Genomic DNA, 17,580 nt, shown 5'->3' with positions numbered 1-17,580 from the left:
CAACATTCCACCCCCTAAGAATAAACCCTTGGATGTTATGTAACCTCTACTGAGCTCTCTCTGTTTTGTACACTAGTTTGTTACCTGTGCTTGTAATTTCTGGTCATTATACTCAATTTGGAGAGCCTCATCGCACAGTTTGTTTATCTAATGACATAGTCACACTGTGATAGTGGTTTAAGCATGTTTTTCCTTTTCATATAAATGGAAAAAAGGAGATACCAACACAAAATGCCCTGAACTATTACTGCTGTTACATGTCATTATAATGTTGTGAAGGAGATCCTTCTGATATTCGAATAACATAAATAGACACACAGCCAATGTAAAAATCAACAAGTGTACATTTATTGAATCAGTAGATATTACATGTTGGCAGTGTACACCCACAGAGAAAGTCTGGCCACATAGCATATTTCCGGATGAAAGGTGCCTTTCTCAAGCATTTGGCTGCCTCCCTGTCACATTTGCAGAGAATCTTCTCACATTTGTCCTTGAGATCATCTGGAATGAAAAGAGGGTTAAGCGGGTGAGTAGTTTCCTTAAAGGACAGCTGATGTGAAAGGAGTGGTCTGCGGAGGATATGAAGGAAACACTCTGAGGTTTAGAAATGTTGGAAAATGTCTGATGCTCAAATAAACACCGTAAACATCCTGAACTGTGTTGCTTGTCCTATGTGCTTTTGCGATTAGCAATTATGGTTGGGAGCTTAAAATACCTGAAAATGTGGGTGAGAAATGATTCCTTTCGTGCCCATTCCCTCCTAGCACTCCTGTCCCCTATAATGTCTGCAGTGTTTGTAAACTTCTCAGATGTTTGTTGATCACACATCTGTTATTTTCCATGCACTGAAAAGACCCATTCATTTTCAACAGCAAAACAATGACAAAGTCATAGCATGTAGTATTTTCTTTCTCTAAATGACCACACCTCTGTAAGGGGAGGGATAGACTTATTCAGCTTGATTTAATCATTATGTCTCATTCATGTGCATAAAACTGAGATGGCATACCACATTCTGCAGTCCTGTCTTCACATGTCCATTGATACTTTCTTGTCTTGGTTTGGCAACCAGCAATTTCTGCATCTCCGTAGCAACAGTCATGTTTGTGACAGCACCTTAATGAAGGAAACAATATACTACTGTAACACTTAAAACAGGGCATTATAAGAACTATTTGCTGTCTCAGTGATGCACTGCATAAGTAATACAGTCCCTTTTTCTATAAACTATTAACTGAAAAGGCAGAGACTGGGCGTTTTTCCATATTATTGTAGCTTGGACCAACAGCAGCTCTATTTAAAAGAAAAGGAAATGAGAGGATGGGCTCAACTATTGTTAGTAGGCAGGCCTGTGAGAGATTTGGAGGCTGGAGGTTCTGTAGTTTAACGGTTTTGTGGGAGTTCATGTCTGTGATTAGTGGACAGAAGGAAGTTATGGTTAGGATTGTGGGTGTGGGAGTGCTGGTTGTGCATGTCTATTTCCAAATATCCAATTGACAGGAGGGCAAAACCTCAAAAGAAAACCCAAAATGATACTCTTTGCAGTTTGAACTGCATCGCATAATGCAGGTTGTTATTGTGGCCTACCAGACTGCGAAGTAAATGGAGGGGTTTTTCATTCAGTGGTACTTAAATGATCAGAGTTTGTTATGAAATGGCACTCCCCCCCCCCCCCCAAAAAAAATATATATTTATAACATGTTTATAACACATCATTACAACTGCCTTACCAGTCTGCTTTATCCCTGGGCCAGCCCTGACCCCCCAGTCCACAGTAGCAGCCATACATCATATAAGCCAGGGCTGATCTGCCTGTGCTGCACTTGATGACTCCTGCCAGCTCCAGTAGCCCTCTCTTAGTCCGTGGGGGGCTCTGCAGTGCCATAGAGGCTATTACCACTGCAACAACAACAACAACAACAGAAGAAGAACATGAAACTCAGCGCATCACATGTACACCAATCACATATACACACATCTTGTTCAAAATGTGCACTTACATATACTTGTCTGTATGTAGCAGCCTTGCTTAGTATGTGCCATTTGCTTCATACTATCTCTTTAGTCATATGTCCTGCCATCAAGTGAATATTGAGAAGTGTAGCTCGGTGATTAGTCTCCCATATGAAGATTATTCTGAATGTCTAAGTGTTCAAAGTGTCGGAATGGACATGCTGTATTATTACAAGTCTATTTATGTGACGACCTAATATTGCAATTGCAAAGCCTGGAGAAGTCTCTCACATTTTCCAAGAAAGATGCACTTTGTAATGGGGAATATTTAAGACGAATAAAGTTCATATTCATTTAAAAGTAATAAACACAATACTTAGAAAATGTTTATGTTTTCCCTTTCTGTCAGACACACAATTTCCAGTGTTCTATTTGTGACACTCATTCGTGTACGGGTTGATGGTCACTAGACTTGTCACTGAATGTTATGGATTGTTCTCATATCGTTTGATAGTGATTGACGCCAGAGCTACTGAATGTGCAAGGACTGAGGACACAATGACATTATGAACTCAGTGATTCTGTAGCAGCTGGCAAAGTCACTGTCTTTTGTTTTGACTTCGTACAAGCCTCTCAGGCTGATGTTTAGAGAACATTCATAAGGTCTGATTAATATATAAGTACCTTCTCAGAGAAGGCCCGTTTAATGTTTTCTATGCTTCTATGCTGGGGTGTCTCCTTTTTGCAACTTGTATTAAACCAAATGTGTTTCTGATTGACTATAATTTCTCTGACACTGATATTTTTAGAAAACCATAGCTTTTGAAACTTTCCCACAATACAAAACAACTTCACACTTTTTTTATGGGACTGCTCTCCTTTTTGTTCAGCTGGAAATTCCCTTTACACTCTTATACTATGGTCTAGTTCTATGACCTCTTTTCCCAGATCAAATTAACATGAATTTGTAATGTGCATATTAGTTGTCAAAATACAAGACATGACAATTGACATTGGTACTGATTTGTTAAATCATTAAACATGCATTAAAGTAAAAAAATTCAACCATAAAATGATCTCTATATAAAGATCACAAGATTATGGAAATAAAAGATTCAACCATTTCAAGATGATACAGTTGTATTGTTGTGTGAAATTAAGGAGTTGAATCATCAGGCTATAACAGATCTAAGTTCCTTTCATGTTAGATCCCTGAAGGCACTCATAACATTGTCCTTTAACATTACTTCACTCCCTCCCAATCCCTCTTAATCATTCCCTGCAAAATGTGTTAAAAAGGTAAAGAAATTCAAGCAGCAATTTACCAGAGAACAGCAGAAGTATCCGATAAAGCGCAGGCATGGTGTGCAAGAGGGAGTCTGCATGCACTGCTGCTTATTTACACTCTGGTGGACATAGGCATTCAGTGCAGTGGGGAGTTTTTTTTAGAGTCTGGTTTGGATAATCTCCTGAGCATCATTCCCTCCTCCTCCCGGAATAATCTGCTGTAAACTAATCATTGAACACTGATCTGAACTTGGTTTGAGTTCCCTCTCCGTTAGAATCACCCCAGTCCATAATGTAGTATTACTTAAAGCCAATTGTTCAATGACTTTTGTTCAGATTCTCAAAAACCAAGGACTTCAGTTGACTTTTGTTCAGATTCTGGAAGGCCAAGGACTTCAGTTCAGGACTAATGCCATGTAGAATACTAGAAGTAGGTCTAATTGATCAATACATGAATGTCTGTGGTCATTGTTTTATCATGTCAACAGCCTTATTGCATGCAATTCCCCACAGAAAACATGTTCATAAGGGCCCATCAAGTCAACATTGTCAAAAGGTTGTACATCATGCTATATTCCCATTAATAATTCATTTAAATTAGATTTATTTGTTGACATTTCAAGATCTCATCATGTACATAGTACTTTAATTTCATAGTTTATTAAAGTAAAAAGTCAGAACACAGTTTGTGGTCAACAGGGGGCCCTGTTTCCTCGAATAAGAATGGAATCTAGCAAACATAAAAAAACGTCATGCCAGAGACCAGGCCACATCATGATTCGTGTCCCCGACACTCAAGAAATCACTGATGCTGGCCAGGGAACAAGTCATACATCTTAAGCTGTACTCATTTAGATGTGGACTTTTTTTTACATCTAAATATTCCTTAAGGGTGAGCATGTTTTAAATGTCATTATTTGCAAGATGGCTATCTAGCTAGTTTGCTATCTAGCTGTTAGCTACACCGCTAACAGTCATGTACTGTAGTTAGCTCTCTTGCATCTCCCGCCCGACATATTGATAACTAGCTTGCTAGGAAGCTAGCTAACGTTACTGTAGAAAAATGTACAGATACTCTACTAGTGTGCGTTATCTTTGACAAGCATGTAACTGTAAACTGTATAGCCATGGCTATCTAGCAATCACATTGCATACTGTTTGTGTTCAGAATGTCTATCTTTCTCGTGCCAGATCGGTTAGTCTAATTTAGTTAAGCTAGCCTACCTAGATTGAGGTATTTGTTCGACCTAGACGCTAACTAGTTAGCTACATATGTCAGTGGGTATCGAACATTTCCTGACGTTATGGGGCTAACTTGTGACAATGTACACTTTATAACGTTCGTCCAAGATCAACTCTCCCGACTACTGTACTGTAGATTTGTATATCCAGACTCGTTGTCAGTCGTAAGCAGACTCACTTTAGCTAGTTAGATTTTTATCTTCTTTTTATCTTCTTCTTTTAACTAACTAGCTTGTGAAGACGACAGACAGGAAGTTCAAGGCATGACGAATTTTAAAGCCATGGGGTTTTCGAGGCTGTCGTATGCTTTGTTGAATCAGTAGCACGTGAAGCCTGAAAAGTACTTTTCACCTGTTTAACGTTCTACAAATTCATGATGTGAATTGTTTCGTCTTTATTTGAGTATTTAATGAGTGAGTAACTTAATGAAAATGTATGTTTGAACGTATTCTTACAAGGCCTACGACAAAAACGGGTTTGACAATAATACAATTATACTCAGAGTAGGCCTAAAACATGTTAACTAGAAAGGTAACTAACTTTTTTTTGAATGACTTATTGTGTTGACAGAGACCAGGACCTAAAGAAACAGGTGAACATGTCAATCCTGTGTCAGGACCGAAGCAGTCGCTGGCAGGATATTCAGAATGGGCTGCAGTTCATCCAGTGAGTATGATCAGGACTCCCCAGTTCAAGTCCGTGTTCCCCAGGGAATGCAGATTGGTTGAGCGCATAGGGAAATCAGGCTACAGAGCTGTTGTCAGCCACCAATGGATGGTCTTGGGGGAAGAGAATTACAATTAATTTTTGCAGGAGACAGCCTAAGTGTTTGCATAGTGGTAACTGCCTGGAACTGTACAACAAGTCAGATGTTGTTTAACAATTTCTGGATCTTGTGCCTTAATGTGAGTAATATTGAAATTGTATTATTTGGGAAAAGATTACTCCATGATGCCCTTGAATGGTGTAACACTTGAATATGCTCATGTTTTCAGTGTCAACGGAAGGAGATCTAAGTTTGAACTTGTTTGTTTCTAGGTCAACTCTGCCCTATCCTGGAACTCAGGAACGATATGAGGTGATTGTGCAATCAAGCCAAATGGCAGCACCTACATTCGTGACACATGAAGCTCAGAATGCAGCTCATATTTTGGTATTTATTTAGAAGTTGAATTTGTTTTTTATTTAGAGGTTGAATTTGTTTATTTCAGGTGTTCATTCAGGACCTTGTGAAGAATCTGTTTGGTGAAGGAAATGACGTGTTCAATGAAGGGGAATGGATGCGATCTATAGAAATGTACACTGAGGCCTTGAGCATAGCAGAATATGCAGATTCGGAAGACATCAGTGTACCTACTGGAACGTTGGAAAAGCTGTATGCCAATCGAGCTGCTGCTTACTTGAACGTTGTACCGGTAAGTCAGGGTTAAGAAAGTGGTGTGTTTTGTCTTTATGAATGATGTATTTTTTCTCTATTTATTTAGTGGTATAATTTGGGAATTTTATTTCAGGGTCTGCATGATGAAGCACTAGTAGACTGTGAGAAAGCTCTTCAATTGAATGAGGGAAACCATAGAGCTCTTTATAGGAAAGCCAGAGCCTTGAAAGAGATGGGCAGGCATAAAGAGGCCTATGAGACTGTGGCGAAGTGCTCCCTTGCAGTGCCTCAGGTGAGACCGCAGACGAAATATACCATGTGGTAAGGTTTTGTAGATTGTTCCTTTTATTGTCTTAAATTCATAATCCTTATTGTCAATATGTGATTGTTTTTTCAGGATCCCAATGTCATAGGATTGACTCAGGACCTGGCCAAAATGTTGGGATTGAAAATTCGTAAAGCCTATGTCAGGAGTAAGGTGAGAGTGTACTGTGTTGAGTATGAATTATGGCACATTGGCTACTTCAGTATGTGGCTTAGTATCTAACCTTGAGACATTCCTTTCAACAGCCTGCCTTAAATGTTTTGCCTGGATCGAGCTATTCAGGTGCATCCAATGACAAGGTAAAGAGAATTCCATTTCTTTGTGTGAATCTGCACACAATACAGATTACTTGCACCAAATGAACATGGTGTACCAGCAAGTAAAGATGTTAAGAGCATTCTTTTTATTTGTTTCAGTCTCATGGATCTACATCTGTGGAAGATATAGAAATTGGTAAGAGATTCTGTGATTTAGTTTGAGTAATTTACTTAAAGGCCCAGTGCAGTCAAATGTGGTTTCCCTGTGTTTTGAATACACTGAGTATATAAAATATTAAGAACACCTGCTCGTTACATGACAGACTGACCAGGTAAATCCAGGTGAAAGCTATGATCCCTTATTGATGGCACTTGTTAAATCCACTTCAATCAGTGTAGATGAAGGGGATTTTTTTATTTCCACTCATGAAACATGGGACCAACACTTTACATGTTGCATGTTATATATTTGTTCAGTGTAGGAGACAACAATTGCTCATTGTGCAAATGTATTTCTTTTCAATTAACATTTCGTGACAAAATAAGCCAACCCTGTCTGTTTTGCCCCATAGTTGCGCACGCGTCAGTTTTGTTGATAAACAACCAACACGTCCATAAGAGAGAGAGATCCAAACCTCTGCCAATAACAGCTTTCTTTTTCCATTTCCACTCCCCACTCAGTCTTAGCAAAATATCTTACTTGAGAAATTGCTCTTTGTGAATAAGTTATTTTGAAATTGTTTAACTCATTTGAATTGAAAACAATCACAGTAAGTTACTTACTTGTTTCCCAGAAATGATTTGATGAGAGAAAAACGGCTGCATTGGACCTTTTTAAATGTGGAAGGTCTTGTTGCTAAAAATAATGTTTGCGCTTTCCAAATTCCCACCTGTGTTGTAGAAGTGAATCAGCCCCTTCAGGAAATTGACGGTCCAGACCCAGCCCCCCAAGCCATGACCCATTGGCAGCAATGAAGGTGCACCCCCCTCGGAATGAGAGACTAGAAGCTGAATCCCCCCCTGTCAGCATCATCCCTTCAGTATCGCCTGTTGAGGTTCACACCCCAGAGCCCAATCATGTTCTGGTGCCTATGCCCATTTCCAAAACCATGCCTATGCATACGTTGGTCAATGGTGCCAGAGCCAGCCCTACCCAGTCTTATCATTTGCCAATGCAAAAGTCTCACCCGGACTTCGATGCGGAAATTATTGGAGATGACCTGGATGATCTGCTGGACCAAGCTGGCCCTGGCCCCACAGAATCTCCCATGGTACGTTCATGGGAGATTGCTGCTAATGTAGGAAAATTTTTTTTTTTTTTTTTTGCACATTCAATTTTAGTTAAATCTGTCTTTGTTTTAAATTTGGCCTTTTCACTATCATGTTAAAACAATATCTAATGTAGAGTGTATTGTTCTCTCTCTAGGTCATTCCCACCATGAAGGGCCCTATCCCTTTTCCAACCAGTGCCCCCTCAAATTCCATGTCTAGTCCTTTCCTTATGCCATCTCACATGAACCCTTTTATGCATGTGACATCACAGTGCACAGTGACTCTGCCTCCTCCCTACCACAAGCCACAAGCCAGCGGGTACTCTTTAGGTCTGGACACCTTCGGGGTCTCCTCTCCATTGGACTCACTGGACAGTCTCTCCATGTCAGAGCCTCAGACAGGTATGCAAGGAGTTGCATACAGCCAGTTTAACGGTAATACCTCTCGAATGTGTTGAACATTTGTTATTATCCTTATATCTTATATCTGGGGCGGCACGTAGCCTAGCGCTTGAGAGCCAGTAACCAGTAAGCTGGTTCGAAAATCTGTCCCTATGCCCTAGATCAAGGCTCTTAAACTTAATTGCTCTGGATAAGAGCGTCTGCTAAATGACTAAAATGTAATGTCTTATTGAATAGTGAAATCTCAATTGCTAACAAATTTGGTTTTTTATTTGTTATTTACTTTTCATAAACGTTTTGTCAATGTTGTCTCTGATGTATTTTTCTCTCCCCCCCCCCCAAAAAAAACAAAACAAAAACAAATCTAGGATATAGTCAGCATCCATTCATGCAGGTGAGTCTAGCTAGTCTAGTCTTCATGTCCCACTGATATTTTCACAACAGTACCTTGTGTTTTATATGTTTAGTTTTTCTTGTCTATTTTTTAAATAAATCATGATATTTGTTCCCCCTCCAGTTGACCGACCATGATAAGCCAATGGGAATGGCCCTGGGGATGCCGGATGTAACCCCCCTCCCTGCTGTTGTGGATCTGGCCAAAAATCCCCTGGCTGATACTCATGAATTCAAACAGGCATGCTCAAACTGCTATGTCAAAACTGGTAAGAACATGCTTTATGTAATATAAATGCAACATGCAACAATTTCAAAGATTTTACTGAGTTACAGTTCAAATAAGGAAATCAGTCAATTGAAATAAATGATTTAGGCCTTATCTATGGATTGCACATGACTGGGCAGGGGTTTATTTCAGCTCATGAAACATGGGACCAACACTTTACATGTTGCGTTTTTATATTTTTGTTCAGTGTATATGATTGTCTGTTTTGCTTATTGTGCAACATCTAATAGTATGAAACTGGGTTGATAAATGGGTATGGGACATGATAATTATTGTATGTGAAAGCTCATGTTGATATACTATCACTAGGGCTTGGAGTGTTGGATTTCACACTCTATACCGAAGAGCACAAATGCAAGAAGGACATATTACTTGGAAGGATAAAAAATCAACCAGACAAGTCATGGAAGCTGATCAGACCCAGACCGACAAAATCCCAGTATGTTGGGCCATACTACATCTGCAAAGGTAAGCCTTGAAAATACTACTACTATAATACTACTACTACTACTACTCTAATACTACTACTCCAATGTGCTTCATGGTCCGTCTGTGCCAGTGTTCAGCTGCCTATGGAGATGTATTAACTAAAACGATGATCTTGTAGATGTCGCCATTGGAGAGGGGTGCAGGTACCCTGGTCACTGCACATTTGCCTACTGCCAAGAGGAGATTGATGTTTGGTCCCTGGAGCGCAAAGGCTTCATCTGCAGAGACTTTCTCTTTGATCCATTTGGGCCCACCAGTAAGATCAATCTGACTGTCCCGAAGATCCTACAGGAGCATCACGGGATATTCATGTTCCTCTGCGGAGTAAGTTGGGCTTTTTAATGTAAAAATATATATATAATTGTGACGTGTTCCTCCTGGAATGGGGTGTCTTCATTGATAAGTTGCTGAGTCTGTCTTATTGCATTGCCATTGTTGTGTTAGAGCAGCAAAGGTACACAACTCTGGTTCTTGAGTGCTGCAGTGGATGCTTGGTTTTGCCTTTTCATCAGCCCAGAGTAATAGTGTGTGTGTGGACAATCAATTTAAGTGTCAGGGAGAAATGAAAACCAGCAGGACTGAGGACATCTGACTGGAGTGGAGCACCACTGTGTTATAGAGAGAACTTTTGACTTGAAGTTCCCCTGATGTAACCTGACTGTAACCACACCCTGTGTCCTCATTCTTCTCACGAGAAATAGAATTCCACGGAACAATGATGCTGAGACTACGATTTTGTTTTCTGTTTTAAAAGTGCCAAACAAAAACCAATGATTACAGAGTTAAATCATACAAATCTATGCATTAGGACAACTTTTTTAAAACAATTTTCCACTGATAAAAAAATCTAATTATACATTTACTTGAAGATACAAAGTTTGGTAACAGAATTACGGTTTGTTGTTTTTTTGCCATCATTCTGTTACCATGGAATTACCCTGATACAACACTAATGTTGACTGTCATATTACTGCCTCTGGTATAAGTGTCAGTTTTATGAGTGGGAGCTGTGCCCTTTATTAAAACCTCTACTCTGTGTACAGTGTCTTGTAAGAGTTGTCCATCCCTCTAATGTATCGTATCTGATCTCCAGGTGTGTTTTGATCACAAACCCAGAATAATCAGCAAAACCAATAAGGACAACCCATCTTTTTGCTCTCACCCCGTGACAAAACATGCCTTTGAAGATCAGAAGTAAGCCATTTCACTTGTTTACACATGCTGAGACAGGTGCAGAGGTTTTTTAAGTTAATTAAGCAGCAGTCTACCTTGTAAGTGATGGTTTGTGGCTGACCACTCTGGTTCCTTTAGTAATTAAGCCCACTAGTGTATATTGTAACATGATTCTATGCCCTGCACAGTGGGGTTGTGAACTTGATGAGTTGTTGCGCTTTCAGGTGCCTGGTCCACATTCTGAGGGAGAACACTGTGCGCTACTCCAAAATCCGTCCGTACAGTCCGCAGAACCAGATGGACATCTGTCGGCATGAGGTGCGCTATGGGTGCGTGCGGGAAGATGAGTGCTTCTATGCCCACAGCCTGATCGAGCTGAAGGTGTGGATGATGCAGCACCAGCTAGGTAAGCTCTTACCACCTATTAAAGGTGCCTTCAAATAGCATCTAATCAAAGAATGTTATTGGTAATTCAACAAGATTACTTTTCCCAGTTGTAAGAGGTGCCGACAGACATGGCACCTCTGCTTCTAGCTCCTAAGCAACTTTGTAGTATTTAGTTTGTGTGTTATTTCTTACATTATTAGCCCATAATGTTTTTTTGTGTTATTACATACAGCCAAAAAAGTATTTTAAGGACCTTCTGGTAACTTTTGTGGGTTTTCTAAGTGAACATCCCTCTTAACTCTTTGCAATCTGTTTATGATCATATAGGCATCACTCCTGAAAATATAGTCCATGAGGCCAATAGGTTTTGGAACATGGAGGCAGGCACCCAAGGATCCCTGGTAAACAGTCATTGTACACAACACTATATTCAGAACATGCTTTATTTCCTAAATGTATTTCTAATGTTCATTTGACTGCAGATTTTCCACATGACTTAACACAAACCATTTATTTTGTGTCATTCCAGCAATTCACCACACCACTGAAGAGGTTTGGACCCCCAAATCTGAAGATGCAGTTTGTGTGTGGGCAGTGTTGGAGAAATGGCCAAGTTAGTGAGGCAGACAAGAACAAGAAGTACTGCACTGCCAAAGCCAGGCATTCGTGAGTAGTTATTTCCCCTGAAACCATTTCAGGACAATTTGAACAATGAGCCTGGTCAGCATAGTGAATTTCATCTGAACTGTGTTGCAGGTGGTCAAAAGACAAACGAGTGGTGCTGGTGAGTTCCATCGAACGCAAGAAGTGGACAACAATCCGCCCTCTCCCAACAAAGAAGCCCATCCCATCTCAGTTTGAGGTAGGCCTAGGAGGGCTGAAAATGCTCCCAGAGCAACTGGTCTGACCACGTACTCTGCTGACTCATATGGGAATTTCCCAGAGAGAATCATGTTTTGTCCTCGTTAAGTGTTCATGTTTTGTTTGTGTGTTTTACTTACAGATTTGTATGCACGTGTCCACTGGCAAAAAGTGCCAGTACATCGGAAACTGCACATTTGCACACAGCACAGAGGAAAGGGACCTGTGGACATACATGAAAGAGAACAACAGTGAGTTTGTTACAGATGGACCGTAGTTTTTGTACAGCAGTTCATGTGATGTACAGTAAATATATTATGATGACTAATACAAACTTAATCAGATACTAAACTGTGTGTGTCCATTTAGTTCCTGACATGGAGCAGCTGTATGAGCACTGGCTGCAGTCTCAGAAGCCTGGCTGGAGCGAGGAGGCCTCCAACAGCTCCATCAAGGAGAACGGGAAGCAGATCCACATGCCCACAGACTATGCTGAGGAGATGGTAAGCAATCTCTGTTTTAACCACACCCAGATGGTTATATGACCTTCAACATGCTGTAGGTGACCACAAACCTTCAACATGCTAATATCATCTTGATGATATCTGTTATGCTAGACTGGCAACCACTGTTGGCTTTGTGGTAAGAACTGCAACAGTGACAGGCAGTGGCAGCAGCACATCACCTCAGAAAAACACAGAGAGAAAGTGTTTAACTCTGAAGACGATCAGAACTGCTGGCAGTATCGCTTCCCCACTGGCACCTTCAGAGTTTGCGAGAGGTAAAGTTTCTATGCTAATTCAATGTTTATTTAGGTCGCTTGTGCCTAATTTGATTACTGGAAATGGTGTTATTGGTGACTGACATTTCTGATACTGCATCCATTTCCACAGATACCTTAAAGGCACTTGCACAGAGGAGGAGTTGTGTAAACTGGCTCATGGAAACGAGGAACTAAGGGAATGGACGGAGCGCAGGGAGTTCCTTTTGATGAAACTGGCCAAAGCGAGAAAAGACCATCTTATAGCCCCAAATGACAATGACTTTGGCAAATATAGTTTTCTTCTTAAAGACATAAAGTAATGATTTGATGACAATGATTATGTTGGGATGCAATATATTTTGCAGTGTTAAGTAAAAGAGGTACAGGTTCAGGTAAGCCTTTGGGAGGCTCTAGTCTGTACCATTTAAGAGGAGAGATGCAGATCACAGCTTGATTTTAATGGGAAGTACACAGTTGGCTGTGTGCTCCAAATGATCATAGCAGTGTTCCTTTTATCACAGATAAAGAGATGCACCATTGCCTTTTACGTAACGTAGCAATCATTGACGCGTCACAAAGATCGCTTGTCATAAAATGGATTGATGTCCTGCTCAGAGAAGCCAAAGCAGGGGAAGACACCATCAGAACAGCTTTTATGTCGAAAGGTCACATAAAAAAGGCTTGTTTTTGTATTTGAGTTTTTAAGAAAGGTTCCTTTTTGTTTTATACGATTCAGAAGTCTGAAGATTGGAATGTTTTGAAATGGAATTATGCATCCTTTCAAAAATTATGTTCGCGTAGGTCTTTTTCATTATTTCCATAATTTGTTGCATTTATGCCTGTTGGTTTTGGAATATGCCAACCAACCAAAATAAAATCTTGATTTCTTGTTGCAAGTATTGATTTTGTACTTGTTCATTAGGGTAGCAGCCTAGAAAATGTAGGTTGACATTCTATGCAATGTGCTTAGTTGTCATGAAGTCTAAAATGGAAGACATTTTGCAAAGTTTAATCAGTGGTAGGATGGATACAATGGTTTGTGGAATGACAATAGTCGAGTTCCTGCCTGACGACATTGCAGATGCATGCCAGATCTTACAACTCCTGGATAGGTATTTTATTATGTACTAGCTAACCACACACGAAATATACAGAAGTATGGACACCCCTTCAAATTTCTGTATTTGACTATTTCAGTCACACCCGTAGCTGACAGGTGTGTAAAATCAAGCACAAAGCCATATTATCTACATAGGTAAACATTGGCAGTCTTACTGAAGAGCTCAGTGACTTTCAATGTGGCACTGTCATAGGATGCCACCTTTCCAACAAGTCAGTCAAATTTCTGGCTCAGCCGCAAAGTAGTAGGCCACACTAGCTCACAGAACAGGATCAACAAGTGCTGAAGCGCATAGCACGTAAAAAAATCATCTATCTTGCAACACTAACTACCAAGTTCCAAACGGCCTCTGGAAACAATGTCAGCACAAGAACTGTTCGTTGGGAGCTTCATGAAATGGGTTTCCATGGCCGAGCAGCCGCACACAAGCCTAAGATCACCACGCACAATGCCAAGCGTCAGAAGGCGTGGTGTAAAGCTCACCGCCATTGGACTCGAGCAGTGGAAACTTGTTCTCTGGAGTGATTAATCACGCGTCACCACCTAAGAGTCCGACTGACAAATCTGGGCTCGGCGGATCCCAGGAGAACACTCCCTGCCCGAAAACACAGTGCTAACTGTAAAGCTTGGTGGAGGAATAATGGTCTGTGGCTGTTTTAATGGTTCAGGTTAGGCCCCTTAGTTCCAGTGAAGGGAAATATTAATGCTACAGCATACAATGACATTCTAGGCAATTCTTTGCTTCCAACTTTGTGGCAACAGTTTGGGGAAGTCCCTTCTCTGTTTCAGCATGACATTGCCCTCATGCACAAAGCAATGTCCATGGTTTGTCGAGATTGGTGTGAAAGAACTTGACTGACCTGCACAGAGCCCTGATCTCAATCCCATCAAACACCTTTGGAATGAATTGTGAACGACGACTGCGAGTCAGGCCTAACATCAATGCCCGACCTCATGAATACACTTGTGGCTGAATGGAAGCAAGTCCCCGCAGCAATGTTCCAACATCTAGTGGAAAGCCTTCAGAGAAGAGAGGAGGCTATTATAGCAGCAAAGGGGGGACCAACTCCATATTAAAGCCCATGATTTTGGAATGAGATGTTCGACAAGCAGGTGTCCACATAATTTTGGTAATGTTGTAGCAACCTGTCAGTCAATACCATAGGTTGACCCATGCCATGTCTGAGCAGGGGAATGCGACCCATGTGATATACAGTGCCTATAGAAAGGCTCTACACCCTCCTTGGATTTCTTCAAATTTATTGTATTACAAAGTGGGTTGAAAATGGATTTGTTTTTTGCCTATGCTCTACATAAAATAATGCGGAGGAGAAATTCTAACATTTACAGATTATTGAAAAATAAAAAACAAATACACACTTCTGTTCAAAAGTTTGGGGTCAATTAGAAATGTCGTTGTTTTTGATTTTTGAAAGAAAAGCAAAAAAGTGTCCATTTTTAAAATAGCATCAAATTGATGAGAAATACAGTGTAGACATTGTGGATGTTTTGAGTGACTTTTGTAGCTGATTTTTTATGGAATATCTACATAGGTGTACAGAGGCCCATTATCGGCAACCATCACTCCTGTGTTCCAATGGCACATTGTGTCAGCTAATCCGAGTTTATCAGTTGAAAACGCAAATTGATCATCAAATCAAATTTTAGTTGTCACAAGCGCCGAAGACGACAGTGACCTTACAGTGAAATGCTTACTTACAAGCCCTTAAGCAACAATGCAGTTTTCAGAAAATACCTACAAAAAAAGTAAGAGAAAAGAAAAACCAATAATTAAAGAGCAGCAGTAAATAACAATAGTGGGGCTGTATATATGGGGTACCAGTTCAGAGTCAATGTGCGGTGTCAAGGTATTTATGTACATGCAGGTAGGGTTATAAAAGTGTCTATGCATAGATAACAGAAAGTAGCAACAGAGTAGGAGGGGGGGGGCGGGGTGCACCACACGGTCAGGTCTCTGACGACCTCCCTATAGGCTGTCTCATCGTTGTCGGTGATCAGGCCTACCACTGTTGTGTCATCAGCAAACTTAATGATGGCGTTGGAGTTGTGCCTGGCAGTGCAGTCATGAGTGAACAGGGAGTATAGGAGGGGACTGAGCACGTACCTGTATTGAGGATCAGCGTGGTGGATGTGTTGATACCTACCCTTACCACCTGGGGGTGGCCCGTCAGGAAGTCTAGGATCCCGTTGCAGAGGGAGGTGTTTAGTCCCAGGGTCCTTAGCTTAGTGATGAGCTTTGAGGTCACTATGGTGTTGAATGCTGAGGTGTAGTCAATGAATAGCATTCTCACATAGGTGTTCCTTTTGTCCAGATGGGAAAGGGCAGTGTGGAGTGTAATAGAGATTGCATCATCTTTGGATCTGTTGATGCGGTATGCAAATTGAAGTGGGTCTAGGGTTTCTGGGATAATGGGGTTGTGAGCCATAACCAGCCTTTCAATGCATTTCATGGCTACAAAGTGCTACGGGTCAGTAGTCATTTAGGCAGGTTACCTTAGTGTTATTGGGCACAGGGACTATGGTGGTCTGCTTGAAACATGTTGGTATTACAGACTCAGAGGTTGAAAATGTCAGTGAAGACACTTGCCAGTTAGTCAGTGCATGCTCGGAGTACACGTCCTGGTAATCCATCAGGCCCAGCGGCCTTGTGAATGTTGACCTGTTTAAAGGTCTTACATCGGCTGCAGAGAGCATAATCACACAGTCATCAGTACCAGCTGATGCTCTCATGCATGTTTCAATGTTACTTGCCTCGAAGTGCACATAGTAGTTATTTAGCTCGTCTGGTAGGGTCCTGTCACTGGGCAGCTCTCAGTTATGTTTCCCTTTGTAGTCTGTAGTAGTTTGCAAGCTCTAACACATCCAACGAGCGTCGGAACCGGTGAAGTACAATTCGATCTTAGTCCTGTATTGATGCTTTGCCTGTTTGATGGTTCATCGGAGGGCATAACGGGATTTCTTATAAGCTTCCGGGTTAGAGTCCCGCTCCTTGAAAGTGGCAGCTCTACCCTTTAGCTCGTTGCGAATGTTGCCTGTAATCCATGGCTTCTGGTTGGGGTATGTACGTACAGTCACTGTGGGGACGACGTCCTCGATGCACTTATTGATAAAGCCTGTGACTGATGTGGTGTTCTCCTCAATGCCATCGGAAGAATCCCGGAACATGTTCCAGTCTGTGCTAGCAAAACAGTCCTGTCGTTCAGCATCTGCTTCATCTGACCACTTTTTTATAGCCCGAGTCACAGGTGCTTCCTGCTTTAATATTTGCTTGTAAGAAGTAATCAGGAGGATAGAGTTATGGTCAGATTTGCCAAATGGAGGGCAAGGGAGAGCTTTGTACGTGTCTCTGTGTGTGGAGTAAAGGTGGTCCAGATTTTTTTCCCTCTGGTTGCACATTTCACATGCTGATAGAAATTTGTTAAAACTGATTTAAGTTTCCCTGCATTAATGTCACCAGCCACCAAGAGCGCAACCACTGGATGAGTGTTTTCCTGTTTGCCTATGGCTGAATACAGCTCATTGAGTGCGGTTTTAGTTTTAACTTCGCTCTGTGGTGGTATGTAGACAGCTACGAAAAATACAGATTAACACTCTAGGTAGATATTGTGGTCTACAGTTTATCATGAGATACTCTACCTCAGGAGGGAAAACTTTGAAACTTCCTTAGATATTGTGCTCCAGCTGTTGTTTACATAAATGCATAGGCACCCACCGTGTCTTACCAGAGGTTGCTGTTCTGTCTTGCCGATAGTGTTTAACCCACCAGTTGTATGTTCTTAATGTCGTCGTTCAGCCACGACTCGGTGCAACATAATATATTACCGTTTTTAATGTCCCTTTGGTAGGATATAAACTCAGCAAAAAAGTTACCTCCTCTCACTGTCAACTGCGTATATTTTCAGCAGGGGGGGGGGGAATCAAAAGTAACAGTCACCAGCTACATTAAGTACTGCAGTGCATCTCCTC

General features: G+C 41.1%; 2 protein-coding genes across 2 annotated transcripts; one reads left to right on the top strand and one right to left on the bottom strand.

Moving 5' to 3' along the window:
* Window positions 1-326: 326 nt before the first annotated feature.
* LOC135554995 (phospholipase A2-like) lies at window positions 327-3,366 on the bottom strand. Its single transcript, XM_064987368.1, has 4 exons — window positions 3,282-3,366; window positions 1,734-1,902; window positions 1,013-1,119; window positions 327-504 (listed from the first exon to the last, which is right to left on the bottom strand). The coding sequence occupies exons 1-4, from the start codon at window positions 3,316-3,318 to the stop codon at window positions 356-358; spliced, it is 462 nt and encodes a 153-aa protein (XP_064843440.1). The 5' UTR covers window positions 3,319-3,366; the 3' UTR covers window positions 327-355.
* Window positions 3,367-4,752: 1,386 nt separating this feature from the next.
* LOC135555670 (zinc finger CCCH domain-containing protein 7A-like) lies at window positions 4,753-13,365 on the top strand. Its single transcript, XM_064988303.1, is given in 24 exon segments — window positions 4,753-4,898; window positions 5,056-5,151; window positions 5,524-5,563; window positions 5,697-5,900; window positions 5,997-6,155; window positions 6,261-6,341; window positions 6,434-6,487; window positions 6,605-6,641; window positions 7,347-7,385; window positions 7,388-7,716; window positions 7,872-8,118; window positions 8,487-8,512; window positions 8,636-8,780; window positions 9,110-9,268; window positions 9,408-9,613; window positions 10,383-10,483; window positions 10,687-10,868; window positions 11,177-11,250; window positions 11,379-11,515; window positions 11,606-11,711; window positions 11,853-11,961; window positions 12,080-12,213; window positions 12,328-12,491; window positions 12,604-13,365. Coding segments are annotated over 23 exon segments (2,991 nt in total). The 5' UTR covers window positions 4,753-4,898; window positions 5,056-5,083; the 3' UTR covers window positions 12,794-13,365.
* Window positions 13,366-17,580: the final 4,215 nt, after the last annotated feature.

Source organism: Oncorhynchus masou, chromosome 15 (assembly GCF_036934945.1).
Source record: "Oncorhynchus masou masou isolate Uvic2021 chromosome 15, UVic_Omas_1.1, whole genome shotgun sequence".
Classification (NCBI taxonomy): domain Eukaryota; kingdom Metazoa; phylum Chordata; class Actinopteri; order Salmoniformes; family Salmonidae; genus Oncorhynchus; species Oncorhynchus masou.
The sequence above is the reverse complement of the archived record's forward strand: the minus strand, read 5'-3'. Positions and strand labels throughout refer to the sequence as shown.

Bases quoted from the DNA above. Each gene is read 5' to 3' on its own strand.
- LOC135554995 (XM_064987368.1), bottom strand. From the start codon at position 3,318: ATGCCTGCGCTTTATCGGATACTTCTGCTGTTCTCTG. The intron at 1,120-1,733 runs GTAAGGCAGTTG...TCCTTCATTAAG, and splicing joins CCCAGGGATAAAGCAGACTG to GTGCTGTCACAAACATGACT. The intron at 505-1,012 runs GTATGCCATCTC...TTTTCATTCCAG, and splicing joins AGACAGGACTGCAGAATGTG to ATGATCTCAAGGACAAATGT.